Source organism: Falco cherrug, chromosome 4 (genome assembly GCF_023634085.1).
Source record: "Falco cherrug isolate bFalChe1 chromosome 4, bFalChe1.pri, whole genome shotgun sequence".
In the NCBI taxonomy this organism is placed as follows: domain Eukaryota; kingdom Metazoa; phylum Chordata; class Aves; order Falconiformes; family Falconidae; genus Falco; species Falco cherrug.
Window position 1 is genome coordinate 50,609,371 of NC_073700.1, and position 15,444 is coordinate 50,624,814.

Sequence of the window (15,444 nt, forward strand, 5' to 3'; positions counted from 1 at the left end):
CTCTGGCCGTCTCCGTGGCCTCCTCTGGATTTGTTCCAACAGGTCCGTGTACTTATGTTGGGGGCCCCAAAGATGGACAGAGCACTGCAGGTGGGGTCTCATGACTTAACAAATTTTTAGAAAAGTTGATGTTTAAACCTCACACTGTGCCACAGAAACTTGAACACAACACATTTTTCATGTATTTAAAAAACAAAAGGTAATCAAGAAAAGAGCAGGAAATCAAACCAAGTAGCTTCTTGTGATCATGAGTTACCATTTTAATTACTTGTGACAGATGAGAATGGCTGCACTGGTCACATGAAAGGTTCATGTAACCCACTAACCTGTTCCAACAGTACATGTTGACAGGCAAATTGAAGAATAGGGAAAATATGTAGTAGTTTTACTCTCTTGCAGTACTTTCTCAGATGCTGGCCATCTGTGGCTGACATTTTGAGTAATTTCCTTGGGTGGTGGTTGTTGGCTTTTTTTTTTGCAAAGGGACCATGCAAGCTTTGACTGCTGCTACAGAAGTGCTGTGTATCATCCATAGGACAAAAGTCACCATGGCAGCTGCTTCCAGTAGACAGTGCAGAACAGTCAGGTTTTTCAGTGTTTTTAGCAATGATCTTGGGGGGGGGGGGGGGGGAGGAGTCTTTTCTAAGAGAATAATGCAGATTAATGAAAATAATGCAGATTAACATAAATGCCATACAAGTTCTGCAGAAAAGTCTAGATTAGTCTAGATTGTATTGAAAAGTCAATCGAATGAGTATCGCACAGTGTAGTACTCTGAAGTTAACAGACAGGGATGGGTAAGTAGTTATTGTAAAGGCTGATTGGTGTTCTTTGGGAATGGAAAATCCTGAGAAGGCCGTGGGAATGTTGGGATGACAGCCAGCATGATGGACAGTAGCTGCAGAATTCTTGTAGCTGGTGTAGCAAAAAGGAGAATTGTGTTAGCTGTCTGCTGCTGCAGAATGAGACGAACTTCTCGGTTACAAACAGGTCCCTGATTTAGCACAGGTGGCCCACAGGTGCACATTCAAAGCAAAAGTAGCTGCAACCACACTAGAGGTCTCAGTAGGCCAGACTTGTAAAATGGAGTACACGTACATGCTTTATCAGTCTGGTGTTTAAACCTGTTGTTATGGCAGTTTTGTTAGATTGCACAGACGCAGCTGTGGCAGGCTGATGTCCTAGAGTACTGATTCCTGTGAGTGAGGCAGCCACTAGCTGGGGTGGTGGCATTTTAAACTGTTTCAACTAGAGCTTTTCTGGTCGTGCACAAAACCAGTGTATAGATACACTGAGAATTGCTCCTTAGTTGCTAAGATGGTCACTTCTGTGAAAGTAGTAGCTTAGAGCCTCTACACTGTTACTCTTGCTTGTAGTCTAGAAGTGAGGTTGACTCTAACACAGCTACAGCCAAAAGTGGCAGATACTGCATCAAGCGCAGGGTTGTGGGAATCCCTGTGTTGTGAGTCGATCCATACACTACAAAAATAGCACAGGGATGAGTCAAGCCCAGCAGGCAGCTTCCAGAATGGAAATGCGAGGAACTTCTCAGTTGCAGATAGGTCCCTGATTTAGCAAAGGACGGTCTCTAGCCCATGCCACCCAGGGAAGCAGATGGTAATTCCCCAAATCTGGGAGTTCAGATTTGACTGTACTGCTTAGTGGATGAACCTCTGCCCTTGCAATATAATGGCTCCCTGTGCTTAGTGCTGAGTGACCAGTTGCTGCTCCTTGTCCACCAAAGGCTTCCCTCCAACTAAACATTTTGTCAGAAAAACAAGCTGTGTGTGTCTAAATGCTGGTGCCAGACACAAGCTGCAGCTGCGGAGAGACACAACAGCCAACAGCTCCTTCATTGTGAGAGTGCCTTTGTGTGCTATGACCAGTGGAAAAGGTGAAATGGTTCTAGTTGCAGTGAATGGTCTCCCCCAATGCAAAGATCTCAGCTATTTACAGCTCTGTATATCAGTGGGTGGTTGGAATGTACATCAGAGGGGGAAGCTCTGTGCTGTTCCTTGTCAGTACAAGTCATCCACCAACATCTCTTGACATTGTTAAGATATCCCAGAATATGCCACTCCCATTCCCAGAAGGATCCCACCACCCCACATCCTCAATGTCCAAGCCTGTTTCCCTTCAAAAATGCACTGACGGGACGTTCTGATTCTCAGGTGCAAGAACCCCTTCTGTGATATTTAGAAGCCATTTGTCACGGTGACATTTATTTGCACTGGGGGTGGGTGACCAGGTGCCTCCCTGTGAGGACAGGCCTAGAATAAAACTAAATTCAGTGAAACACTGTTGGCTGTACGAGTGCCGACAGAGTGACCGATGAGGTCTCTCAAACTTGGTCCTTGGAAGATGTGATTTGCTAAGGATATGCCAGTATAACATGTGCCCCTGAGCAGCAGACAGCACACGTGGCAGAGCAAAGATACCAGCATCCCCTCCCCAAAAAGTACATACTAGTATTATCCTTTTATGGAACATCTGTTGTGGTGCCTGCTGAGAGAAGGGCTTCCTTTTCTATCTCAGGCACAGAAAACTTTTCTATTCTGCTCACTCCTCTACTGTGTTGCTGCACATTTTTTTTCCTGGCTTAGCTGAATTCCTGCATCATCATTACCATCACTAGTGTGACTGCTGATTTCCAAGACAGATCAAATACCTGCTTTGGGTGTTACCCATCCCCTCCCACTGCCTCCCTTCTGTCCTTTGAGACTCTGTTGTGTGTAGTGGGCAGGACTCCCAAAAGCAGGCTAGCTGAGATAGTGGGAGGGACCCTGGCTGTTGGGATGTTTATATTCAGTCACTGGACCAATGTTCCCTGCAGTTACTGAGTCTCCACTGAATGCATTATCCATTCCATAGCACAGAAGTGGTTCCGCTCATTTGATACTGGAAGCAATACCTTGAATACTCTGATTTACATGCTTCCAACAAAGCAGGAACCCCCCTTTTCACCAAAACACTGGGTGGACCTGGGAATAGCTCTTCTCTGGCACTTCTGCCCCATGTGAATGAGATACTACTGCCCTTCACAGAATCATAAGAGTCACAAAATGGCTGGGGTTGGAAGGGACCCCTGGAGCACACCCCCCTGCTGAAGCAGCTCTCCCAGGGCAGGCTGCACAGAACCGCGTCCCGGCAGGTTGGGATGGCTCCAGAGAAGGAGACCCCACAGCCTCTCCGGGCAGCCTGTGCCAGCGCCCGGCACCCTCCGGGGAAAGAAGTTTGTCCCCAGGTTCCGCAGGAGCTGCCTGTGGTGCAGCCTGTGCCCGCTGCCCCTTGTCCTGCCGCTGGGCACCCCTGGCAGGAGCCTGGCCCCGTCCTCCTGGCACTCACCCTTAAGGTATTTGTAGACACTGATAAGGTCCCCTCAGCCTTCTCTTCTCCAGGGTGAACAGGTCCACCTCATAGGGCAGATTCTCCTGCCCCCATCATCTTTGTAGCCCTCTGCTGGCCCCTCTCCAGTAGCTCCCTGTCTTTCTGGAACTGGGGAGCCCAGCACTGGACACAGCGCTGCAGACATGGCCTCACCAGGGCAGAGCAGAGAGGGAGGATAACTTTCCTTGATCTGCTGGTCACACTCCTCCTCACACACCCCAGGGTCCTGCTGGCCCCTTGGCCACGAGAGCACACTGTAGGCTCATGGGCGACTTGCTGCCCACCAGCACCCCCAGGCCCTTCTCCACAGAGCTGCCCCCCAGCAGTCGCCCCCAGCCCATGCTGGTGCCTGGGGCTGTCCCTCCCCAGGAGCAGGACCTTACACTGGCCTTGGTTGGACTCCATGAGATCCCCTCTGCCCAGCTCCAGCCTGCCCAGGTCTGGCTGAACGGCAGCGCAGCCTCTGGGGTAGGGGTACCAGCCACTCCTCCCCGTTCTGTATCATCAGCCAACTTGCCTCTCTTTCCCACCTCTTTGCCCGTGTTACCCTCAAACTTTTTGTCAGGTCTGAAAATTTAATTGAATCAGTTACTTCCAAGCTCCTATCAGGCCAGCTGCCCTTTGCTTAGCGCAAAAAGGAATCATCAGTCACAGATGTGTGTCCGTCCTGCTCCTTGGGGTTGCACCTGAGGCAGGTGAGGTACTGCTGCCTTTGCTATATAACCAGCCCCATGGCACCTGCTGGTTCTCAGTTGGGGCTTGCTCTGTCGGGGGCTGTGATGAGTGCAGAAGCTGGGAAGAAGCATGGTCATACTTCAGCTTCTGGGGACAGGAAGCCTAAAAGGAAGCCTAAGAGGAAGGAAAACTATTCACTCTATATCTACAAAGTACTGAAGCAGGTGAGCAAATCTTTCTTTTCTGCTACAAGCTTCATATGGAGTTACTTCTGCCTATTGCATGTTAGCCTTATAAAGAGGAAGGAAGAAAAATCTGCTTTTTAGTGAGATGAAAAAAAGTGAGTGGGTACAGAAGAGCCCCAGCTGAGTATCAAAAAGGGGGTGGGGGGATCCTTGGTGTAGGAGGCAAAGATGAATCTAGATCAGAAAGGGTTTCCTAGAGAGGATAAGCTTTAGTGCATGGAAGTAATTGAGTAGAAGTCAATAGGGCAAGAACAGCTGCTGTTGGCCCTATGAATAGGAACCAAAATCATTCTGGTAACTTCTGTTGGGGAGATGAACAAAAGAATTTTCAGAGATGGCTTTGAGTTGTCAAGGCCTTGGTCTTCTGCAGGAGCCTGTAAGGGGGATGAGGAGCGTGTGGGCATTCCCACCCGACAGGCTTGTCTTCAGTAGGGGATGCACAGCAGCTCCTGCTGGCATAGTCCCTGTGGTACTGTGGTGGCCCAAATGGCACACGACTCGAGACCCTCAGGGTGGCATCTGGGGGCCTCTTTAGGGCTGGAGCGCCCTGTCTGTGGTGGGAAGGGGGGCCTCGCTCCCTCCAGGGTGATGGCTGTGTAAGACTCTCACCTGGCAGGTGCATCCGGACACTGGCATCTCCTCTAAGGCCATGAGCATCATGAACTCCTTCATCAACGATATCTTTGAGCGGCTGGCCTCAGAGGCCTCACACCTGGCACAGTACACCTGCCGCTCCACCATCACCAGCCGCGAGGTGCAGACGGCTGTGCGGCTCCTGCTGCCTGGTGAGCTGGCCAAGCACGCCGTCTCCGAGGGCACCAAGGCCGTCACCAAGTACACCAGCAGCAAGTGACCGTCCGCGTCTCAATAAAGCCCCTGTCCCGCACCGACCGCGTCTGGGCTCGCGCCGGGGGCTGTGCGGGGCTGAGGGGCCGGGGCGAGGTGCGGGTGGTCGCCGCGGGCGGGCGCCTGGCTCCCGTGGCCGCCCCTCCGCGGTGGGGAGCGGGCGCTGGCGGGGCCGGGCCGGATCCGATGCGGGCCCTCACCACCTCCCGCCGCCGGCTCCGTCCGGCGAAGCGGGAAGGCCGGCGGGCGGGGCCGGGCCCTCGGGGGCGAGCCGCCGGGCAGCACGGGTGCCGGTTGGATGCTGTCGCCGTGCCGCCGCCCAGCAGGCCCTGGCCCGGGGCCCAGCCCGGCGGGCGGGCGGCCAGGGCGGGGCAGCGATCCCGGGCCGGGCATGGGCCTGTCGCAGCTCGTCCCCTCCGGTGCCGGCGTTGCGGCGGCAGCCTGGCACCAGCAAGGGGTCTGCAGGCCGCCGTCCTGCGCCCCCCAGCGCGGCCGGGCCCGGCTCGGGGCAGCCCGGCCGCCCCTCAGCCAGCCCCGGGCACCGCCGGCATGGTGGGCAGGTGGAAACCCCCCTGTGAATGCTGTCGCACTTCAAAGGAGGAAAACTGTAAGTAGAGTTTTCTATTAAATTAGTTCCAAGAAGGCAGGGGCAGGATAAAATGGGAAGTTTTCCAAAGCCCTTCTAGCTGTTCACGGGGCTGGGTGCCCTGGCGGAAGGGGGCTGAGGGCCGTGCCAGGAGCCCTGTGGGCAGCGAGCTGAGGCACCTGCTGGCTGTGGGCATGAGGAGCTCAAAAGCATCTGCAGGGAGTAGAGACGTGAACCCTAAGTTCTACATGTGAAGACAATGTAGAACAAACAACAACAATATTGGAATGACAAAGTACGCAGTAAGTACAGAAATACTGTTTGTTTCTAAAACTTTTCTCTATTTGATTAAAAAAGGTTACTAAAGCAAAACCAAACCCACTTCTTTGTCCATTTGTAGGTTAAAAAAGCTGTTAAATAGTAGTTAGATGAGAGAACTGCTTCAAGGGCAGGATCTTCATAACTTTTACCTGGGTTTTGGAAAAAAAAAAGTGCTGGAGTTTTCTGATTTGCTGCTGGCATTTAGTAAAAAAAATAAATACTGGAGTAGCAGAAAACTGTAAGTAAAAGATCAGGGAGGAAACATCTTATAATCTAGAAAAGGAGGATAGCGTTTTTAGGTGTGGGTCAGTTAGCTTAGAATTAATTTCAGGCAAAATAAGGGAAACCTGCCCTAAAGCTTGCTTGATAACAGATTATGGGATTTGAACATAAGTAATTGAAGTGGTTTGTGTACAATATCTTATTTTATTCAATCATAGGCTTGATTGATGTCACAGACTTATTTATAATTTTTAGGAAGAGTCACTTTAGCTTTATTTAGCTTTATATGTCAACTATGGAACACCCAATAGCAGGCTGACTTCTGTGAGCTATTCAGTTCTCAACAAATTGTTAACAGAGACCATAAATGGAGACTTTCCTTCTTGTGGAGTCCTGCAGGAGCTGGTACTTTCTTAGGCAACTAAAAAACTTCCTGTTGACTGCCTGCAAATAAATGTATAAAAACACAGACTATGTCTTTAATCTTTGCATCACAAATCTCGAGGCAGTTTGAACTGTTGCCATCTGGATTTTCAGTAGGACTGGATGCACAGCTGCTGTTTGAAAACAACCTAATACAGCCAGGAGCAGAGGCTACAGGGCATACTCGCAGAAAGCTAGGGTCATTCTGGGAAGCAGGGTGGGCTCTTCCACGGTTCTCTGAACTCCTTATTTCAATTTTCAGGTACCTGATTGCTAAAAGCTTATGTTGTCTTTGAGGTTCTTGCTGTTCAAGTGCTTCCTTACTGTGCTGGGCCTCTTTCTGCCAGCCCAGGTTATTGACATGCTGTTTATCTGTTTGTACCAGTCAGAGCAGAGACTAAACCCCTCCAGTTCATTGGGGCACAGTTAGCAGTGGGTAGTGGGTTTTTCTTCTGTTTATAAACTTTTTTTTAAAGGTGTTTTGGTTTTTCTGGTGGGTTTTGTTTGCCCCTCTGGTGAAAAACCTCTCCTTTTCAGGTAGAGGGGGAAGAGGTAGTACGGAAGGAACTGGACTGACAGGAGAAACAGAGGGTATTTTCTTTCTAGGGTTTGTAGACATAATCTCTTCTTGCTTTGAAGAGACAGTGTTGTCCTGCAGGTCTATAAACTGGGCTAGGACTGAGCCTTCAGCATTCTGCCTTGGACCACTGTGTTAATGACTGGCCCTGTCTGTGTCTCCTCAGGCTGACTGGGAAGTTCATGTCCCCATGTGCTTCCTAGGTGCATGAGCTAGCGCCCTGGAGGGAGCATTAGCAGATGCTGTCTGTCCATATGGAGCCTGTGCAGCCCAGAGGGCCAAGTGCATGTTGTGTGCAGAGTGAAGGTGGAGAGCATGACCCCCTGGGCTGTGGTGGGACAGCCCAACTGCCCCATGAGTGCAGCACTATCTTGGAGTGCACAGGGCTGTCCCTGGGTCCCTGCATGGAGGTACTGCCTCAGTCTGTGGTGGAGCAAAGGAAAGATGTGGGCTATGTTCTGGGTGGAGATGTGGTGGAGGTCCTTTGCCAGCCTCCCATTGGGACCAGATACCTGGTTCTGAGGTCATCCAATAGCAGCAAAAATTGGGGTAGGTGTATCAGGAGGAACCAGAACTGTAGGTCCCAGGTGACAGTGTGTGGGGCAGCCCTGGACCTCACAAAGATTGTTTGGTGATGCTGAGTCTCATGAGCTATAGAGCTGTGCCAGGTGCTGGAGTCAGTGTGGGCCAGACCAGATGTGACACACCCAGGGACAGTACAGGAGGTGGCAGAACTAGGACTGAGCACGTCTCAGTGAGTCCCAGCCCTGCTGCTATAGTGTGGGGCTGGCTGGAGGAGGGAGGGAAGAGGTTATACTGGGTACTCTGTTCCTTTTGACTGTAGGACCATGTTGAAGAGTGTTCTTCTTCATAGTGCCCTGCCTGCAAGCCAGAACTGGTCCTGAGCACAGGTGTCAGAGCAGTATCTGGCCCTGCAGAGCTGTAGTTCTTCCATTTCTCCTAGCCCTTGTGGCCAGTTGTGCTGCAGGGAGAGGCGATGCAGGTGGCAGAGGCTGTGTCAGGGCTCGCGGGGGACACTCTGCCTGCTGTGGCATGTCAGTGGCAGGCTTGGGAGAGTCGGGCCAAAGAGCGGAATTACAAGCAGGCTGCCGTTTGCATCTAGAAGGTCAGCAGTCGATCTCCTTGCCCAGTTCTAGCGCTCCCTAGGCCACAGCGTCTGTGTTTACGCCCCCTTTCCAGCAGCACTCCCGTTTTCCTGGCTGTAGAATGTGCAGTCGTGCTTCTGGTGGGACAGAGAGTGCTCGAGTAGCTTGGAACTGCAGTTCTGTTTCTGCCCTGGAGGTGGTTCTCCCTGACTACCTGATGTCAAATATGTTTCTGTTGCATGGGCAGGAGCCTGGTGCTGCCCTGTTCTAAGCAGGCTGTTAGTGGAGCATGCAGCTTCCCTCTGTGGTACCCTGGCGCTCTCGGCAGATACCTGGCCGTCTGTGTGGGTAAGCTGCTGACTTACGGTGAGATGAGCAGCTATCTCCTGGAAGTGTCTGGTAGAGCATCTGACATTAGGTGAGCCCAAGAGAAGTAAGGCTTTGGTGGTGCAGCTACTTGATTCTCTAGTATTGCAATTTGTGCATCCTGCTTCATGTGTTGTCCCCCATCCGCCCCTCAAAGGCTGGCAGAATGGAGTTGGTGATCAGCCTCATATCCCTCTTACTAAATTTCCTGCGTTTCCTCACAGATCTGCACTGCAGGCTGCCCTTCCAGATGTGCCAAGCTTGAGAGGTGGAGGGAGATGGTTGCTCTTGATATGGTGAGTTCTGCACTGAGCCTGCCAGACTGTCTTTCTTCCATTTCCCATATGGACGTGGGTTCATCTTTCACTGTGTGGGGCTCATGCTGCTTGTTTCCCCACAGTGCATCCCCATGGAACTGCCCTGATACACTTGCACAGGATGTCATACACAGCCTTCCTTTTGTGAGGGATCGCTCTGCACACTTAGCACAGTTTAGCTCTTGTGAAGACTGGCTCCACAGCTGAGATTCTCTCAGAGTGGACTTGTGGCTCCATGTCCTGTTTGTGCCATGATGCTTTAGTGCATCAGGTGAGATCTGAATGAAGTTGCTTTGGGAGGAGTGGGTGGACTGTCAACCAACAGGGATTCACAAGAAATTGGTCACTGCAAGAATGACCCAGAAGCACTTGGCTTACAGTAAAAAGCAAACATTAACTCTTGAGCCCATGCAGGTACTCTTCCAAAGTGTCTTTCGACTGCCTTTTTGTGAGTCTGTCTCTTTCCAGGTCTGCCTGTGTCCTTACAATTCCCCCAGAGAATTCTTGGTACTGCAGCACTGTCATGTTGCCTGTCTCTGGCCCCATGTCTGCGTCAATCTGTTTCATTCTTACAAAGCTATATGTGCCTGTGGGCTAGAAGCAGCTTTTCTTTTTTGCCTTGGGTCCACTCTTCAAACCCCCTCAAAAAGAACACCAGTGCGACAAACTGAATCAAAGCATTTATACAAGTATCAGTAATGCCAGTGTTCTCTTTTCCTTTTTGTAAGAGAACAATGACTCTAAGACCATGGGCTCTTTTCTGTCATAGAGTGGGGGACTGTGAGGCAGAGCATCTCTCTAGTCTATGATGAGTGGTGCAGGTTTGAGGAGAGGGAGGGTTTTGGGGAATGGAGGTTGGCACCAGTGTGCAGACCTGCATGCGTTGCTCTTTCCATGTTGTTGCATCCCTTGGCAGCAGTGCTGCCAGGTGGCTGCTCTGGTGTGTAATTAGACACTGTTCCAAATAGCATAGGCAGGAATGGTTCAGCACTTGGAGGAAAATGAGCTGGTGATGGATAGCTCTGGTGATGCCAAAGCTGTTAAAATATGAATGTCTGAAATGCATCCAGGGTTCCAGCAAGGAACTCTCATCCTCTCTGTGCTCAGCTGCTGGTGTGTGGGGACAGTGCTGGTCTATGTCCCTTCCCTTTCCTGGTTTGGTCTGAGAGGTGGGCTGTCTATAAGTAATGGTAACTCTTGAGTCCCTAACTCATGGCAGCCCAGGATCCCTGCCTGGAGAATGGGAGAAGGTTGATGATCAAAGGTCAGACAGATGTTCCCCTGTGAACACACACACTGCTGTCTGAGGCTCTGTAGTGGGAACTGAAGGTCTGTGTCTCCATCCCCGTTCTCTCCAGCAAGGTTTATTGCAAGGAGTTTGTTTCCCTGTTTGTTCTTTCTGTTCACTCTGGAGTCTTAGATGTAGGCAACAATAATACTGCTTCCTTAATCTCCCCTGCTTGGGGTTGTGCAGAGGGGATGGGGGAGGTATTCAGAAGTTAATTATGTGAGAAAGTAAGTCTTATTTGATATCCATAATTTCCAGAGCCATATAACAATGGGGGTCAGAAGGCATCCTCGTTTAATGTCTGTTCCTCGTATAGCCCTGTATTACCTGCTGTCAGGCATGAGGGGGGAGACTGAAAAAGCTGCTGTCTGGTAAGGTGCTTCCTGATGCAGAGCTGCAGCTGGGGACTGAGAGTCCCAGGGACTGGCTTGCAGTGCCCCTAGTACTGAGAAGCTTGGGACAGGGTAGAGGCCTCCTCTGGGGCCTGAGGACAGAAACGAGATGGTGACAAAAAGTATGTTCGCACACAAGTAATGTGTATTGGGCTGGGCTCAGGACCATTACCTAGTGGTACCCTGTGTGGTCTCCAAGTGGGAAGAGGATGCTTCCATGTACCCCCATGCAGGGTGTGGGGCTGGAGAAGAGGATGACATGGGCAGAGTGGCCCCATGAGGAATGGCTGCTGCAGGCCACACGCCGTTTTCCCATTAGTGAGTGTTTAGTTCAGCGTTTTAAATAATTGTGTCCTCAGAATGATATTTAAAATCCATTTGGGAGGCAATGAGGCGGGAAAGTGCCTGTGCCATTGTGATGACGCTGCGCAGGCCGTGCCACACATGCATATTACAAACTCGTTACAGGCTCGTTTACACACACACTGCTCACTCCCCACACAACCTCTTTCTGATGCTTCTAATGTTTCTTCCCCACTATGGCTGCCTCTGCTTGGCTCTAGGGAGAAATTTACTTGATAAGGTAGGCCTGGTGTCTGCAGCAAGAGGAGCGAGGGACACGGTCCAGGCAATTGGGTGCTGGCCTCTGGAATGGGGATGTGTGGGGCATGTTTGGTGATGGGAATGTCTCGGGTATCCTGTCCTTCACCTGTGCTCCATGCTCAATGCAGAACTGTGCTTACTTTCTGACAAGCCCTTGCACTTGTATTATTTCAGGCTCCAGGCTCCGCAGCCCCAAGGCTTCCAGCTGCTGTGCTCTGGGCACAGTGTGGAGAAGAGTTTACAGCACCTGTGCCAAGCTGACTATGAAGCCAAGTATCAGCATGTGCTCTTGAATGTCCACGGGAAGCTACATAGGCTGGAGGGACTAGGTATGAGGGAGCTGATGAAGCAGCAGCTTCAGTGTGGTTCTGTGAGTGCTGGTTAGTGGCTGAATGGGAGGGCAGCCAGACTGCTGCATGAGCACCCTCCACTGTCCTCCCAACAGAAATAGAAATACTATGTGGTAGTACAAGGCTTGTGATGCCACTTTACCCTTGTCCTGTTTGCCTTGGTGGCGTGAGCAGTATTTGGTCTTCTCCCCTTGTCCTCTCCCTCCTGATCATGTTCAGCCCCTTCTAGGCAGGGTCCCAGCTGTGGTTTTGCTTGGTGCCACCTTGTGACCAAATGTTAGTGGTGTGAGGATCGAGCCCCCAGGTATACTTAAGGGCATGTTGGTTTCTTACATCTATGTCCCTTGCACAGTCACCTTGCTGGCTGCTTTCCTGAACAGGAAATGGATGGCTCTAGCGTCCTTGTCTCAGAAAAGACTGCCAAGCAGATATGAGGGCAGAAGCAAAGCTGGAGTAGGGGCAAAGGCTGTCAGATTAGAGGAGGAAGAAAAGGGTATAAAATGTGGGGCCTATCTGTGTCTGAGGCAGCAAAAGTTCTCAAGAGGTGGAATTTCCACCACCCTGCCCCAGGACTGGTGAGTCTGAATTTCCAGTGTGTTTGGGAAATGTACGTGGTGGGATGGCCTCATAATGGAGGGGCTGGGTCCCACAGCCTTGTGCTGAAGGGGTGCTAATTGATATAATGTGGGGCAAGGAAGTGCCAAGCCTGGATATGCTGCTTTCATCCAGGTTCCTGCCAGCAATCAATGTACTCGATGTAATCAAAGTCACTATGTACTGCCCAAGAAAGGGGGCTGCATGCTGTGGTTGGGAGGGGACTGGAGCTGCTGTAAATGCAGCTCAGATCAAGAAACCAGAAGCTGCTATTTTATGGCTGGAACTTTGCAGGGCTTATATGTGTGAGTTTGTAGATGGTTTTGTGTGGTGTATGCCCTGATTGTTCTCTCCCTCTGCATGTGCCTGTGAGTAGTAAGGCTCCAGCTGAAACCTTAACCTTGCTGTCAAAGAATAGGACTGGCTGTGGTGGTTTATTCTTCAGGACACTGTTTCATCTTCTGTGCAAAGGGCTTGCTATGCACAAGCTGCTCTCTTGCTACTTCTTGTGGCCACAGCTGTGGTGCAAGAGGCATAAGCCCATTTTGAGGTTTCCAGGTGCTTGTTTGTTAGCATATCTTGGTGTGGATGGTGGCCAGTGCCAAATGCAGGCATTTGGATTTGCACGTGCATGGGATGCGTGGCTTTCCTTGCTGAGACCCTGAGTGTTGCCTGGTGTGTTGGAGGTGGGGAGAACCTAGCTGGTCTGTCTGCCAAGCTTTTTCTTTTCATGTGCATTGTGGTCCAGCTCATCCAAGCCAGGCTGTGTTCATGTCTGTCAGCTGCCTGTGCAGCTGCCCTCCCAAATGGAGATGGCTCAGAGGTGCTGTAGGGAACAGGGAGGGCAGCTGTTCTTACCTGATGGTGGCAGTGGGCTGAAACACAAGCAGAGAGGGTGTGATACAACGATGGATGAGGAGATGAGATGTTCTCCTGACAGATGTGGTGTGGAGAAGGGGAGGCCCAGGGTAAGAGCCCCAGTGCCTTTGGGAGGTAGGGCAAAATGGAGCTAGAAGAGTCTGGTGAAGTTCAGCACTGTGACCTGAAGCTGATCAATACACAGAAGAGGGGTAAAAAAAGATCTGCCTGCAGGTGAGGGCTGTGGGCTCTCATTGTCTTGAATGTGCCCTGTGGACCTTCATAGGATGGCTGGGGTTGGAAGGGACCCCTGGAGCCCACCCAGCCCACCCCCCTGCTGAAGCAGCTCTCCCAGGACAGGCTGCACAGAGCCGCGTCCCGGCGGGTTGGGATGGCTCCAGAGAAGGAGACCCCACAGCCTCTCCGGGCAGCCTGTGCCAGCGCCCGGCACCCTCCGGGGAAAGAAGTTTGTCCCCAGGTTCCGCAGGAGCTGCCTGTGGTGCAGCCTGTGCCCGCTGCCCCTTGTCCTGCCGCTGGGCACCCCTGGCAGGAGCCTGGCCCCGTCCTCCTGGCACTCACCCTTAAGGTATTTGTAGACATTGATAAGGTCCCCTCAGCCTTCTCTTCTCCAGGGTGAACAGGCCCAGCTTGCTCAGCCTTTTCTCATGCAGGAGATGCTCCAGTCTCTGCATCACCTTTGTAGCCCTCTGCTGGGCCCTCTCCAGTAGCTCCCTGTCTCTGGAACTGGGGAGCCCAGCAATGGACACAGCGCTGCAGACATGGCCTCACCAGGACAGAGTAGAGGGGGAGGATCCCCTCCCTTGACCTGCTGGTCACTCTCCTCCTCACACACCCCAGGGGCCCACGAGCACCCCCAGGCCCCTCTCCACAGAGCTGTCTCCCAGTGGGTCAGTCATAGCCTTTACTGGTGGATGCATGGCAACTGTGGGTGTTTTGCTTGAAGATTCTGAAGGGGGATGGAAAGGCTTTTATGACCTGGGGGGTTTGAGACCAGAGCTCTCAGGCTTAGAGGTGTTCATGACTATTTCCTCTGAATTACTAGTGCTCTGTGCAGCCTGTGTCCATGGGGAGTTAAGCTGGGAATGGCTAACATGTGGTGTGGCCTCTAGGGACAGTGCTCCTGGTAGAGCTGAAGAACAGTAGGGTGTGGTGTTAGAGGTGAACCAGGAGTCTGCCAGGTGCTATGTAGAGGTGATCTTTTATCCAGGTTGATGAGCTGTTGAGAGAGGAGCACAGATGCTGAATGTGGCAGTGGACCAAGAAGATAAGCCACGAAAGGCAAAGGAAGTAGTAAAGTCAGGAAGAGATCCCAGTGTTTCGGGCACTGTGGGTAGGAATGCATAGCTTATGAACTAGTAACTGAGCGAGGCTGTGGGTAGAGAAGGGGCTGGATCACCTGGAACTGACTGCTTTGGCTGTTAGAACTGGTGATCCCCATTTGGACATCTGTACTCTAGCTCTGGTTAAGACCTCTGTCTACTGCTTCTGACACTGCAGCTATCAAAGTTGCTGCAGCTGTCAGTAATATGACATGAGAAGCAGGCTTTGCTTGTGACAGAAGTGAGCCTGGAAAGGTCTTCTGAATGACTTTGTGCCATAGCAAGTTGCTCCTGATTGACAGAGAAGGTATTACTGCAGGTGGCTACCACTCCAACCTGTGTGCTGCTGTGTAAGAGCAGTCCTGACAAACATTTGAACGACAGCCTCCTCTACCCCCAAGAGGGTCTCTGTGGTCCACATCTCATAGCCCTGCTTGTGAATGAGGGCTTCAGCTCAGTAGTGTTTTGAGGAACAGTCATGTTCTATTTACTCGTTCCTTGAAGCCTGGTCTGAAGCTCTGTGAGGTCTCTTTCTGCTACCTCTGCTTACAGGAGGGACTCCTTGTACTTGCTGGAGTAAAGGCCTTCACAAAACAGCAGTGGCTGGCTACTGCAGTTATTGTGTTAACCTTTTGCAGACTAGCAGGAGCTAGCTGCTGGTCCCCCTTCTTCTGCTCAGGGTAGTTCTTTTGGATCCCTCTTTCTCTTCATCTGTTGTGTGGTAGAGGTGTGTACTTTGCTTTTGGCTTCAATCTAGTGTACAGCTTCTGTGTACCTGGGAGGTTAAACAGTAAAACAAAACTAGGGCTTATTAATGCTTAAGGTAGAAAATGAAGAGCTAATAGTTCAAGACTTGAAAACAAAGTGCACCGTATGGGCTCTGGTAGCTTACCATGTGTCATCAGAACCTTTTGAAGGTGGCGGCATTTATTAAATCATGTTAGTGCA

The 15,444-nt window shown here is 51.3% G+C and overlaps 2 protein-coding genes across 2 annotated transcripts in view; both read left to right on the forward strand.

The window, feature by feature from the left end:
• Positions 1 to 1,595: 1,595 nt before the first annotated feature.
• On the forward strand, positions 1,596 to 5,286 carry LOC129735932 (late histone H2B.L4). The gene is made up of 3 exons (XM_055708441.1): positions 1,596 to 1,617; positions 4,177 to 4,286; positions 4,924 to 5,286. Exons 1-3 carry the CDS (start codon positions 1,596 to 1,598, stop codon positions 5,158 to 5,160), a joined length of 369 nt encoding a protein of 122 aa, XP_055564416.1. The 3' UTR covers positions 5,161 to 5,286.
• A 386-nt stretch (positions 5,287 to 5,672) lies between these two features.
• Positions 5,673 to 15,444, forward strand: part of ASB10 (ankyrin repeat and SOCS box containing 10) — a 28,542-nt gene continuing 18,770 nt past the window's right edge. The window contains exons 1-3 of the mRNA XM_005442339.3: positions 5,673 to 5,760; positions 8,979 to 9,050; positions 11,529 to 11,683. The gene's annotated coding sequence lies outside the window, so the exon portion shown is untranslated. The remainder of the gene's footprint in view (positions 5,761 to 8,978; positions 9,051 to 11,528; positions 11,684 to 15,444) is intronic.